The sequence below is a fragment of the Archocentrus centrarchus genome, chromosome 2 (genome assembly GCF_007364275.1).
Source record: "Archocentrus centrarchus isolate MPI-CPG fArcCen1 chromosome 2, fArcCen1, whole genome shotgun sequence".
In the NCBI taxonomy this organism is placed as follows: domain Eukaryota; kingdom Metazoa; phylum Chordata; class Actinopteri; order Cichliformes; family Cichlidae; genus Archocentrus; species Archocentrus centrarchus.
In genome coordinates, this window is record NC_044347.1 from 4,405,932 (window position 1) to 4,420,727 (window position 14,796).

The window sequence follows — 14,796 nt, forward strand, 5'->3', positions numbered from 1 at the left end:
TAGTCCAGGAAACTTCCACTCAGCACTGAAGGGATTCTGGCAAACCACCAGGAAGGGTGACACCTGGAGGGGGGATTAGTTTCCTGTCCACAATGTTTATGGAGGGCAGGGACTGCTGCTGTCCTCAACTGGGGATATGTTGGAAAGGAATCATTTGAGGATCCCCTGATCCTCCTTCCATTGAGGAAGCAGTCTGTGGACGAGGGGATGACTCAAACATTTCCGTGCTTTAGGTCTCTGACACATTTAAAAAGCTTTCATTGGACTGACTGGGGCTGAGGTTTCCCTCTTTAAGACATCAGGAGGCTCACACTCCTTGGCTTCCCTAGGAAGGTCTACACCAGGTCAGATCTCAGGTTCAGGTGGAACAATGCGGTTTTCACCCTGGTTGTGGCCTTGGAGAGGTGTCCTGTGGGGAGTGCTTCAGGGGTATAGAACATCTGGTTTACTATTCAGGCCCTGTACAACCACAGTGGTCAGAGGTCTCAGGGTTACATGCAGATCATGTGGTTTTGGTGGTTTTACCGAGTCATGACCTCTGGCTCACACTGGGCTGGTGTGCAGTCTAGTGTGAAGTGGCTTAGAAGATAATTAGCACCTCCAAGTCTGAGGCCATGGTTCTCAGCTGGAAAAGGATGAAGCCCACTCCAGGGTGGCAATGAGTTTCTGCCTCGAGTGAAGTAGCTCAGGTAACTCAGGGTCAAGCTGTAGATTTACTGGTTGATCTATTCTCACCTATGACCATGTGATCTTATAATGAATGATTTCAAAGGGCATCTGGGCTCAGCCAGACAGATAGGCCAGTCATTTAAAAGGAGACACGCTGGACACACTGGAGCCATTACGCCTCTTGGCTGGCTTGGAAACACCTCTGTGTTCATCCTTCTTTTTTTTTTTTAATGTCAGGCCAAAGCAGAGTCTTCTTGTGGATTTTAGTTTGACATTGTGATCAGAAATTTACACTGAAATGAACCAGAGCATCTCCATCCATTCATCCTCCTCCACAGAGCACCCTCTCAGCTGCATTGTTCTGCCTCGCTCGCTCTTTTACTGAGCGGAGATCATTAATTCACACACTCCTCCTCTAGCCTTCCTTGAACTTTAATCCCCCCGCTTCCAGATGAAAAAGATTAGAGAGAGACTTGCTTCCCATCCGTTCACATCCCCCCTCTCTCTCTCTTTAATTGAATTAGCCCTCGGCTCACCACTCACTCATTCCTCTTTTTCCCTGGTTTGATTCATTTTTCATAAAAATGAAGTCTCACCTTCATTTAAACACAAACTAAAACCTACATTTGTACCAAAACCCAGCAACAATATTTTCAAGTGACAGAAGCAACAATTAGGAACAGACATAATCAGGCACAAGTCGAGTTATTGCAAAGGCAAAAGGAGTGAAAAGGTTTCAAATTGAAGCCAATAAGAAATAAAGATTCTCAGCTTTTTTTTTGCCGTTCAGTACTTCAGAAGTGCAACAGTTGATCAAAATGATGATTGCACTTGATAATCAAAGCAAAGATTTGATACTTTGGTGTTAATGTTTTGGGTTTTTTTTAAAAAATTGTTAATGATGCAAAAATGTAAAAGCCTGACTGTGTTCTGTTGGAACCATGTTAATGCTGTTCAACCAAAATCAAGTCACACACTGTGATATTTTGTTGGGCCATTGGGCAAAAATTCACCATGGCATCATTTTGATAAGCTTATGCAATGTCTCAACAATTCATGTTTTGCTAGGGTGCTGTATAGATGAATGGAGACTCGGACCACTGCATGAAGTCTCCTCCAGAACAACCCTGACATTCTCAGTGGGGTCTGAACTCTGTGGTGGCCAATTCATGTGTGAAAATAGAATCACATGTTCCCTGAACCACTCTTTCACAATTTGAGCGTGATGAATCATGGCATTGTTATCTGGAAGTATGCCCGCACCATCAGGGAAGAAAAACATCCATTGATTATTCAGTATAGTCCGGTAGTCAGCTGACCTCAATTATTAGGCACATAATGTCGCTGAACTTCGGCCTGACCAACTGAAGCAACCCCAGATCATAATGCTTTCCCCTCAGACTTGTACATTAGGCACTAGGCATGATTGGTGCATCACTTCATCCACCCTGATGCACGCATCAATCTGGAACAGGGTAAATCTGAACTCTTCAGAACCCTTGATACTTCCCATTGCTCTAAACTCCAATATTTATGCTATTTTATCTCTATTTTTATATTCACCTTGTGGTAAATGATTATCTTAAGGCTACACCACCAATGTTTATTCCCAGTCCCTTGAGTTCTCCTCAGATTGTGTAGAAATTCTCTCATTTTCACTATCAAACACAGCCGTGAGCTCCACCAAATTCCACCAAATGTTTAAGTCATCTCCAAGGATTTTTTTCCAACCACATTTCATCCTCAGAGATGATGGTTCACCTCAGTCTTTTTGGGTTTTTAATAATGTGTTTTTCTTCACCATCAATATGCCAAAAAACCAAATTAACTCAAAATTAACTCTAAATGATGCTGAACTGATTCTTTCATTGAACATCTGCTTCAGAAAAGCTTGATAAGAATATTTGCATACTAGTAAATCATCATATCTTGTAACCTATGGTAAAAGTGGAAGCAGCCTTATATTTATATGTTGCTTTCCTGGTTGTCATCTCAGGTAACTTCAGCTTGAATCTGCAACTGTCATTATAGCACTCGGTTTCTTTTCTTTTTTTTTTTAGGTTAAAAATCACTAAATGTTTAAAAACACATTCACAGGCAGGATTTTTTTTTTCCAGGATTTGTCAAAACCACACACACACACACACACACACACACACACACACACACACACACACACACACACACACACACACACACACACACACACACACACACACACACGCGCGCGCGCATACTCACATACTGTGAATATTTCATGCTCAGTGTGATGGCTCTTGTCGGGGCTCACAGGTGTCGCCAGCCTCTCGCTCTCTTGCTCTCTCTCTCTCGTTGAGGTGCAGTGGTGAAGCTAACGAGCTCAGTTTGCAAATGAAGCCGTCATCCATCACCATACACACACACACACGAACACACAGATTTCTGAGCTGCAATCATTTTAGAGAGTGCAGGGGCTTCAATTGTGTTCTTAAGGTGGAACTGTTCTTTACCTGTAACATGTTGTTTCCATGTTGCTGTGTTTTTCATAAAGTGTAGGCATACTAAATTCTCCTCTGACAAATATGTTACAATATATTTTAGAGCTACAGTCATTTGGTTGATGTGGCTGGTTTAATTGTTTGTATAGATGATTGTATCATCTGCATATAGACACAACCTCACAATTTATTTGCATATTTTTTCTACATAGATAGATAGATCTCAGTCATTTTTGGAAACGACAATGACAAAATGACACCATTTCCACTGGAAACATTGTCATGTAAATGGGGACTAAGCCCTCCATCACACAGACCTAGAAACCAGTGAGAGATCCCCTGAACACTAGGGGAAAAAAGTTGGTAGGTATTTATTGGAGGTTGCTGGCAGCTGCTAAGTGAAATTGGTCACAAAGTGGTACTTGGTGCCGCACTAAAAACCTCCTTGCAATTGCTTTGTTCACTGGTACATCCCCACAGGTGTTGTCTGCAAACACTTGCCAACTACTTACCAAACAGTAGTGAAACCTGAAAAGTGTAACGCAAACCAGTCGACAAGTCTTTGCAGACAAGTCACCATTTTTGGCGCAGCATCTATTTTAAAACCAATTTCACCAAGTGACTGCCAGCAGCCCCCAGCAACCACTCGCCAACTGGTCAGGGAATACTTTGCTTTTTCCTAGTGGCCTGTGGTTGACAGGCCTGTGTAACTGCAACCTGACACAACTGCTCGCGTGTACAGCCAATTTTGGGGACACTGGGCTGTTGTAAGGGAATACAATCTTAAAAATAATACAAGACACAAAATGTATTCAGATTCTATGTGAGGTTTGGGACAGGAGGGAAAAATCTTCTCTGGTCTCAAAATTGTTTCCACGTTTCCAGGAGGTGGTCTTGTACTGTCTCGAGCGGCGAATCTGTGATGTCAACCATAGAGACAATGCCGGATACTGTGCCCTACATGAGGCTTGCGCCCGTGGCTGGCTGGGCATCGTACGCCATCTGGTGGAACACGGAGCCAATGTCAACTGCAGCGCTCAGGATGGAACCAGGTACCGTTCAAGGAGATTTTTGCTTTTGGTGGATCGTAAGTGCTAAGTGAAAATATGAGTTCTTGCATGGGTTTCCTGGATGTTTGATCAATTACTGGTGATAAATGAAAGATGTGCAAATGGGCACAAAGCTATAACTGACAAGTACAGATAACTGTATCATCTGCATATTTCCATATTTCATAATGTCCCTATTATTTTTACACTCTATTTAGAGAATAAAGGCTATTTTTAAATTTGGGCAGAAGTCATGTCCCATGATGATTTTGGAAATATGGGTGAGTTTTTATTATCTTTGTAGATAATAGTATAATCTGCATATTGGTAAAATCTAGAAAATGCAGCTGGCACTAATAAAAGAATTGTTTGGGGCACATACACTGATAAGGCATAACATTATGACCACTGATAGGTGAAATGAATAACACTTATTATTTCTCCAATATGGCACCTGTTAGTGAATGGGGTACATTAAGAACAAAGTTAACATCTGATGTGTCAGAAGCAGGAAAAAAATGGACAAGCATCAAGATTTTGAGTTTGATAAGGGCCAACTGGATCAGAGCATGTCCAAAACAGCAGCTCTTGTCTGCAGTGGTCAGTATGTATCAAAAGTGGTCTAAGGAAGGAGCAGTGGTGAACCAACAACAGGGTCATGGGTGGCCAAGGCTCACTGATCTATGTGGGGAGTCAAGGCTGTCCAGTGTGGTCCAATCCAATAGACGAGCTAATGTAGCTCAAATTGCTGAAAACGTTCATGCTGGTTCTGATAAAAAAGATGTCAGCAGATTGCAATTTGCTGTGTATGGGGCTGCATAGCTGCAGACCAGTAAGGGTGCCCGTGCTGACCCCTGTCCACCACAAAGAGCGTCAACAATGGGCACATGAGCATCAGAACTGGACCAAAGAGCACAACAAATTTGACGTGTTGACTTGACTTCCAAATTCCCCAGATCTCAATCCAGCTGAGTATCTGTGGGATGTGATGGACAAATAAGTCTGATCCATGGAGGCCCCACCTCACTAGTTACAGTGCTTAAAGGATCTGTTGCTAACATCTTGGTGCCAGATACCACAGCATACTTTGGGCAACAAAAGGGGGACCAACACAATATTAGACAGGTGGTCATAATGTCATCCCTGATCGTTTTATAAGCCCACCATTCTTAAATCGTACTAGTTCAGCTGTATTTTATAACCATATAAACAGAAATGCTGGCAGAATGTCTCTGTAGTCAGTGATGGGCCATCACTGCAAACCACAGTATCTCCCTTGTAATCAGATGGACTTGTAACAAATAAGAGTTTAGCAGGTTCAGTCAGTTTTGAGCCAAACTGAGAAGTGACCGTTTCTCCACGTGAACATTTTGCTATGCAGAGTCAAACGTCTTTTCAAAGCTAGAGTCCAAAGAACTCAAATCCAGCCTTTCTACCAGTATCCAAAATTAGGAGTTTGTAATTGCTGCTGTTGTTTTCTTACCCCTTCAACTTTTATTACAGCTCATAATATCATGTAGACATTAAAATTTAAAGCACTTTTGCACGTCAATCAGAAATCTGATTCTCTGCTGGACAATAAGTATGAGAGTCAGATTTAAAGAAAAACAATGCAAACTGTGCAGTGTATCTAAAACAAATAAGTCATGTGGATGTAACGGGTCATGTGTCTCTTTCTGCTGCGAACATTAATCTTAGAAGCAGTTGAGCCTAATATAAAATAATTTAAAGCCGGGCAGCAACAGCTGCTGTAGAAACAGGTTAAAAATGACCTTCAGGTGATGAGGATAGATTCAGTCCTGCTCTCGTCTTCCTCATCAGGCCACTTCATGATGCTGTGGAAAATGACCACGTGGAGGTGGTACGCTTCCTGTTGGCCTGTGGCGCCGACCCCACTCTCACCTCCTACTCAGGACGAGCACCAATCAACATGACCCACAGTGCTGCCATGGAAACCTTTCTGGAGGGTAGGAAGAAAATTTGTGTGTGCTGCCTGTTAACTGCTGCTGGTTATAACTCATAAATGAAATGCCCTGCTGATGTTCTGACATCGATCATTTGGTCAGACGGGCTTCAGTGGATTATTTTGGAAAGTTTGCCCTCGAGTCTGTGATACACAACGAGCCAGTTATTTGGTGTACATAAGTGGTTCGTTAGTCTCTGTAAACAGATGTGGATATAAGTCTTTCTGGTTTCCATTTGTAGCCCAAATGAAGTTGACCAATAATATTTGAGCAGGCTTTGGTTGCATACAGGTAAACAGTCACTGTGGAGAGCAAAGGAGTGATGGGATTTGCTTAAAATTTGTCTGCATTGGTGAACAGTAACGCATGGATGGAAACAACAATCCTGTTTCAGGATCTGCTTCTCCAGAAGCCCCCAGGAAGTCAGCACACTAAGGAATGTGTTCTCACATTGGTTGACTTTACTGGTAAACAAGCAACAAGTTTCTGTTCAAAAAAAAAAAAAGTGGTATTTTATTCAAATTAATGTTCCATCCACGTAAGCTCTCAGCTGACTGAAGGTTGTTTGGTGGCAGTGACAGTCTCAGGTCTTGCTCTTCTTCCGCCGGTTTGGATAGGGAGCATCGCTGCGTGGCCATTTTCATGTGCTCGGGTCAGGACTCTGGCTGGGTTCAGGTCCAGGACTTTCCCGAGCTCCTGAAGTTACTCCTGGATTTTCTTGTCAGTAAACCTAAAACCTGAGCTCCTTTGCTCTCCTAGAAAGGTTTTTACTCTGCATTTTTCTGAATCCATCTCATCCCAGTCCATCCCCCAAAAAACCACTCCTTCAGCGCGATGCTGCCAACACGTGCTTCACTGTAGAGAGTGAGGAATGTCCTCGTCTTCCTGCACCAATGGTTGACCTGTAAAGGATTATCAAATCATAAATTCTTGGCTGAAAGACATGCCAGAGCTACCGAGTGACATTCAGGAACCACTGTGGACGGGTCAGTGAGAGGACTCTGTAGGCTGTCTCTCCTTGCTTTTTTCTAGTCATGAGCACATAGTGGAAGTCATGGGAATACGTCTCTGAAGGGCTTGAAGGGACTTTATGAGTCATTCAGGGTGTCAGCTGTCAGCCACTCAGGTCAGCAAAGCAGGATCCGCCAACTCCCAGTTTCTGTCCCGACACCCTACAACTGTCCGGCCATAGGGCATTGGACTGTGTTTACAAAAGTCATTCAAATTCACACGTAAAAGTCGTCCAAAGAAGAGAAATGAACAAAAGAAAGTGGAAAAAACAAAGAATTAAACATATCGTGAGAGCGAGAAAAACAGTGGAGTAAACAAGAAGGAAACAGAGAGGAAAGCGATGCAGCCTGAGTGTGTGTGTGTTTGTGTGTGTGTGTGTGTTTGTGTGTGCTTGTGTGTGCACTCGCCAGCCTGTCTGATTACCATTCCCTGCCTCTATTTGTTCTCTCTCTCCCCATCTCTCTTTTTTCCCTTTCTCTCTCTCCAGAGGGGTTTAATGAGGCTTGGCTGCTGAATCCCAGAACAGCTTACTGCTACACACACACACACACACACACACACACACACACTCCTGCCAGCATCCGTCTACTCAGCGCCAAGCGCCACGGCGACGAGCCGGCACCGTCTGAACACAAACACTCATCTTCTTCTTCCCGTCTTTCACTGTGGGTCTGTGTGTGCGCGTCTGTGTGAGTGTGTCTGTGTGTGGCTCTATTGTTTTCATCTCGCTGCCTTCATCCTCTCTGATTGGTCGGCTCTTTGATCAGCCACAAAAGCCACTGACTCTGCCGCTCTCTCTCCCTGCAGACTATCTCTCTGACCTCCAGGGAAGGTCGGAGGGCGATCCGGGAATCTACTGGGAATTTTACGGCAGCTCAGTGTGCGGTTAGTTTACACACAAACGCACACACATATACACACATGTACACACCAATGATATCATCAGAGGGGAAAGGCAGGAAGGCTGGGAAAGATAAATAATTTAGGATTAAAGAAACTGCATGGCCTGCAGCTAAAGACAAAAGTTAGATGAAAAGAAATGCAGCTGTGCTGAAAGAGGCAGGGTTAAACTAGAGCCTGAGAATGACTGACTCAGAGAGAATCAGGACAAAAGGAACCCCTGATAAACCAGATGGGAATGAAGGAACCACAGCAAACCCAGTTAGGACTGATGGGACTATAGCTAAACAGGTTAAAACTAAAGGGGCTCCCTCTAAACCAGTTAAGATTAACGGGACCTTGGGAACTTGGGCCTGCCGAGTGAGGATTAAACAGATTAGGGAATAAGAACAAGGACTGGTGGAACTAGAAGAAACAAATTAGAATGGAAAGAAATTGTGCTATTAGAACAGAACTAAGCAAATAAACAAATACAACTGTGGCTAAAGAAATTAAGACTAAATAAAATGTACCAGAAAGAGAGTGTTCAAAGTAAAACTTGTGCCTTTTGAAAGGTAATGGTTGCAGCAATAAGAAAACTTTTCCTTTGACGACGAATGTTCTCCATTTCCAATATTTGTCATACCTCTTCAGGTTTCACTACTATAGATGACCATGGCAATCTGCTCGCTACCAAAGCAGTCACAAATAAGTCTTCAATGTTGCACCAACTGGTGGTTACCACGAGGTCACCAACTGGTCTCTAGGCCTGTGTGACTGAGGGGCAAGCTTTGCTTTCACTCATTGCAATCCTACTGGATTACAATGAGTGAAAGTAACGGAACTGACAATAAGCAAGGGATTAGTACAAAAACACATTAGGGCTGAAGAAAATACGAACTTCGATTACGATTTTTATGTGTTGCTGTGGACTGTTGTCTGTGTAGAGCCATCCAGTGAAGGCAGTGTATATAATATCCTTGCTGATCCACCGGGACCAGAGGAGGAGGAGGAGGATGAAGAGGAGGATGAGGATGAGGAGCAACGTGCCAGAAGGGAAGTGTTTGAGTTTGAGCTCTCTGACCGACCGTTGCTTCCATGCTACAACATCCAGGTGTCGCTGTCCCAAGGGTGAGTCATTGCTCGTATGTTGCCTTCAGAAACTTTGAGATCCAGAACTTCCATCCATCCATCCATCCATCCATTCTCTTCCACTTAAATGAAAACCAAGTGCAAGGATGCAAGAAATATGAACTTAAACTTAATAATAAAGACATTTAATGGAGCTAGGGGGTTAGGTAGCTTCGTTGTGTTTGATGTGGTAAAGGACCAAGGATCGAGCAGACTAGAATTAGATGTGTTAGGGTCAAAGGCCACATTGGAAGACCACTGAAAGACCAAAAGGGCAAAAAAAAAAAAGAAATAAAAAACAGAAACCAAGGAAAGTATATTAGTCACTAAACAAACTAGAACAAGAAGTGGTACAAAGATCTATCCATTCTCTTCCACTTATCCTGTTCAGGGTTGGGGGGGGCTGGAGCCTATCCCAGCTGTCACAGGGTGAGAGGCAGGGTACACCTGTAAAGGTCGCCAGCCTGTCACAGGACTAACACAGAGAGACAGACAACCATCCACACTCACATTCACACCAGTACATGAAGCACAGTGGTGTGGTGGTTAGCACTGTTGCCTCACAGCTAGAAGACCTGGATTCAAATCCACCTACTATGCAAGCACACCAAGTTAATGCTAAAGTACTGAAGGATATAAACAGAACTGGGAATATGACTACAAGTATTTTGGGGTTGATTAAAGGGACTGCATACACATTTATCATAGTAAATGGTCTTAAATTAACTTCAACTAAAGAAACGAGAGCAAATAGAAGTGGGAGTAACCGTGTTTGCACTGAACACATGGTATAACCAAAGAGACTAGGACTAAAAGAACCACCAATTTTTCGGTTTAAGGACTAAACAGAGTTGTATTAAATGTACAAGGAGTACTGGACTTAACATATCGAGCTAAATTCGTAGCAGGATTATATAAGTCTGACCCAGGACAAAAAAGACCAAAGATTAATATGCTGGCACTGTGGTTCTGGGACAAACACACTGGGACTAAATTAGGGCTAAAGGGGCTAATTCTAAAGTACAAACACTAAAGGAAGTAGTGCAAAATGAATCTGACCAAAGAAAAAGGGACTAACAAAGACCACACCTGCGTACACACTTTGTGTTTCTTATTCACAGTCATTTTATCTTCTTCACACTCACACATTCCTCCTCAGTGTTGTTCTAACACGTCTTTTCACACTCGCACACACTCAGACACCAATTAAGGTGGCGGAAAGCAGCTCCGAAAGGAAAGAAGGGAGCAGCAGCGGAGGGAGAGAGAGTGGATGAAGGGTGGTGTGAGAAGGAAAGAAAAAAGATCCTCAGCGGAGGAGAGGGAGGACAGACGGAGAGGTCGTTAACGAGGATTGCATCGCCGTGGCGACGCGGCTAATTGGCTTCCACTCCGTCTTCCTCCCCTGTCGCTTTTCTCCGCCTCTCTCTTTCTCTTCTTCGCTCGCTCTCTTTTTTCCTGTCTGCCATCTGATGTTGTATTAATGGCTCTTCCTGGATACAAGGCCACCGGGCAGCGACACACATTTCACCGAGCTGTTTAAAATTCAGGCAGCAACTGGCTTTAAAGCAACATGTGGCCTTGTCCACAGCTCTGCGCGCGCGCGTGTGTGTGCGTTAGTTAATCTGCCCTTGACACACGCACGCACATTGACAGACATTGTGAATCAATAACAGCTCCATTGATGTTTTCGGCTGCTACAGCAGAATATATAAAAGAGGAGCTGTCTCCTTCTCTTCTCCTCCCACCTTCCTCTTCTCTCTTTGGCATCTCTGGAAGCCAAATTTAAAATTTTGCCTCTGCTGAATATATAATATATAATCTGTCAGGCACGACTGCAGTCATTATACAGCAGCCCACAGTGTTCAATATTAAATTAAGGCTACAAGCAGTGATGATTGGGTGAGGGGTTTTATTATGGGCAATGTAGATGTCTTCAAACCTGGAATCTTATTTTTTTTTCCAATGTACACTGTAGCAGCAGGAAACACCTGATAATATGTCATGACTGAATTTCTGGTTTCATAAATGGGTGCTATGTATTGGCATATTCTGTCAGTATCATAAATTGCACATAGTGGCATGCTAATATCTATTTATTCAGCTGTAAAAATTGACCTGAAACAAATATTGTACAAATTTAATACATGTAGTTGAAGTCTAATGTGGGGGCTGCAACTCCAAAGTTTTGTAGGGGCTCTGTCAAACCACTTGGCCACACCTTTTCCCAGGACTCATGAATCAAGAACTTTTTCTCTAGTTCTGAAATGAACAATACTGTGGAAGTCTTGAGCCACCCCTCATTTCTTTATATTTTGCTTCCAAGAAGCCAGACTTTCCTGTAATTTTTTTTAAAGTGGCTGTGGCTCAGGAAGGTCACTCCCCGGCTCCTCCAGCCTGCACGTCAGAGAATCCCTGGGCAATTTACTGAACTCAATGTGCTTGGCTTTAGAAAAAAGTGCTTATATGACTGTGTGTGACTGGGGGAATGATGCTTGTAGTAAAAAAACACTTGGAGCACTCAGAGTAGAAAAGCTCTTAGTATCAGACTATTTACCAATAGTTCTCTGAAGGTCTGTCAAAGTTTTTCTTTGGACATTGGCTGCTTTTTCACTCATTTTCAGTCCAGTGTTTGTACCTGATCATTTTCAGAAGAATGTTTTCTGAAGCCACTTAACACTGACCAATGAATCATTCAAGCATAACAAAGGCACCTAACTCATGAAGCAGTGTTGTGTATGCACATAACAAACAGCTTAGCAAAGAACCAGCTTTAAATTGCATTGCATTCTGTTTCCATTTTTTAATTGGATCTATTAAAAATTCTAAAGAGAACACAATCTGACAGGTAAACTAGCATTTTCACACCAACAAGGTGATTCCCAAAAACTACGGGCTGAAACTTGGCATATCTTGACATGGTATGCAGTTTGTTTGAAACACAAGTGGAAGACAAAAAAAAAATTAAGTGGCAGGCCCAAAAAAACTATCTACAGTAGATGAACCATATCTGAAAGGAAAAAAATCCAGCAAAGACCTGACACTGGACATTCAGCTGATTCATCCTCTTTACTGAGGCCTTGTCAGAAATGGTCTAATTGAAAAGTAGCTGTCAAGAAGCCATTCTTAAGGAATGAAAAGGTTCCTTTATACCCAAATACACATGATATTTAACATTGATGAGATCAAATAACCCCAGTAACTGCATCTTTGGACTGTGGGAGGAACCCCATGCAGACACGGGGAGAACATGCAAACTCCACACAGAGAGAGGGGTCTGGGTCAAGGTGGAATCAAACCCAGGCCTTCTAGATGTTATTCCAGCTATGAGAAGCAGTGCGAACCACTGCGCCAACGTGCTCCCCTGCTCAGTCCAAAGACATGCAGACATGCAGTCACTGGGGTTTTTCATGTCACTCTAAATTGCCCATAGGTGTGAATGTGGATGTTGTCTGTCTCTCTGTGTTGGCCCTGCGACAGGCTGGCGACCTGTACAGGGTGTACCCTGCCTCTTACCCTATGACAGCTGGGATAGGCTCCAGCCCCCCACGACCCTCAACAGGATAAGCGGAAGAGAATGGATGGATTAATGGATGGCTGGATGGATGGATGGATGGATGATTAAATAATTTGTTACATTTCTATTATGACTAATTGTTGGCCAACAAGGCATTTCTGGTATAAATGTTGTTTTAAAGCCTCTCACAACAAGTCTTTAAACATAATGGGGTCTGACTTACCACAGAATGAGCCTTTTAAAATAAAATAAATAAATAAAATAACACTGCTTGACATTGATCTATTCATTTGTCCCTCTTGTTTCCTCTAGTCCCAGGAACTGGCTCCTCCTTGCTGATGTCTTGGGTCGTCTTCGGATGACTTCTCGATCTTTCCGCCGCCTCTTCCCACAGCTCAATGTGCAGTCCATCCCTGAGGACGAGTTCTACCGGCAGGCATCCCTGTCACAGCTCCTGACAGGTCCTGATGAGCAGGAGCTGGCTTCCTTCAGGCCAGATGTCAAGGACCCTCTGGAGTTGGTGGAGGCTACTCCTGAGCTGGCCGGCATGCTCGGCTCCTCACTGGAGTTTGTGGACAGTCGCTGGGACTCGCTAGAAGCTTCACCACCACCAACTCCATCTCCACCACCGTCACCAAGACAGCTGCAACGTATTCCACCACCATTATCCTCAGAGCAGTATGGGCCAGAACCTGGTCCTAAGGTGGAAAGTGTGGAGCTGAGCCAGAATGAGTCCAGAGGTCAAGGATTTAAAAATCTGGGATATTCTACTCCTACAGCAAAGGCAGAAACTAAAGTAGATGCCAGCATGTGGGAACCACAAAAGCAAGGAAGTAAAAGTTCTGTGGGTCCTTCTCCTGGTAAGCTAAACGCAACATTGAATGCTAGTTTGTGGGAACCACAAAGACAGCGTTCTAAGAATCCTCAAGTAGCGGATTCTGTTAATCCAGACTGCAAGATGGACTCCAACTTGTGGGAACAACCGCAGCAAGGGAATAAAACTGTGGAAATCACTTCTGTCAAATCCGATGTGATGGCTGGGGCTAGTATGTGGGAACCACAACGACTACGAAGTCGGAATGCTGTGAATTCTGATGCCAAATTGGACACAGTATCAGAACCACCACGACTTCGAAATAAGAACCCTGGGAATACTACTCCCACTCATTCAAATGGGACAGTGGATGCTAACATGTGGAAACGACACAATCAAGGAAACAAGAGTGGCAGGGTTTCAGATTCTACAAACCCAGCTGCTGCAGTTGATTGTGGTATTTGGGAACCACAACGACTGCGAAGCAAGAACGCTGGGATCTCTGGCCCTGCAAAGCCAGATGTCAGGGTGGATGCCAGCACATGGGAATGTCAGGGAATAAAGAGAATGGGTGGCAATAGCACAGCACCAAAAAGAGAAGCTAATCCCTGTGACACCCAAGGTGAAGGCACTAAGTCCATAAGGATGGACCCTGCCTGGCAGAGGAACTTGGCAAATGTCAGAGTTCACATCAGGGATTTGGGAATGAAAGTTGGTGCCATTGCAAGAGACGTGAAGAAGGAGCCGGGGAAAATGATTGGGAAGGGTGCCCGGGTCAAAGGGAAGTCATGAGATGACAAAACACCAGGAAATAAGAAGGAATAAATCTTGGCACAATCATACTGAGAAACATTCAAACATACATGTAAATATGTAAATTCAGATCTGGACGTTGAAAGGACAGTGTCCTCTGTGGCAAGACCAGTAATAAATGTGTGTTATATGTAAACTGTAAATATTGTTTGTTGTTTTTTATTTTATTTATGAGCACAGAATTGACAGATCACCTTTTCTTTGTAAATGCAGTCTGGTGTAAATACAATGCTGTTTCTGTTGACATGTTAAGATTGTTGGTTCACTTCTGGGAAGCTGTTTGTTACCTTTGTGTGTAATTTTGTATTCAGCATCCTGTTGGCTTTTGTCACCAATCTATTACTGTCCAATAAATATGAAGAAGAAGGAAAGAATGGCTACATTGTCTGAATTATGCAGAACTAACTGGCAAGACTTTGTAATGTTACAAACGTACAATCATGTGAAAGTGAAGGTTTTCTCAAGACTCTGCAGT

At 43.4% G+C, this 14,796-nt stretch overlaps 1 protein-coding gene across 1 annotated transcript in view; it reads left to right on the forward strand.

Moving 5' to 3' along the window:
* Nucleotides 1-14,596, forward strand: part of LOC115791988 (BCL-6 corepressor-like) — an 83,305-nt gene extending 68,709 nt beyond the window's left edge. The window contains 5 exon segments of the mRNA XM_030746307.1: nucleotides 4,032-4,198; nucleotides 6,017-6,162; nucleotides 7,978-8,055; nucleotides 8,997-9,180; nucleotides 13,007-14,596. Coding sequence (XP_030602167.1) covers nucleotides 4,032-4,198; nucleotides 6,017-6,162; nucleotides 7,978-8,055; nucleotides 8,997-9,180; nucleotides 13,007-14,300 — 1,869 coding nt within the window. The 3' untranslated portion in view covers nucleotides 14,301-14,596.
* The last annotated feature ends 200 nt before the right edge of the window (nucleotides 14,597-14,796 follow it).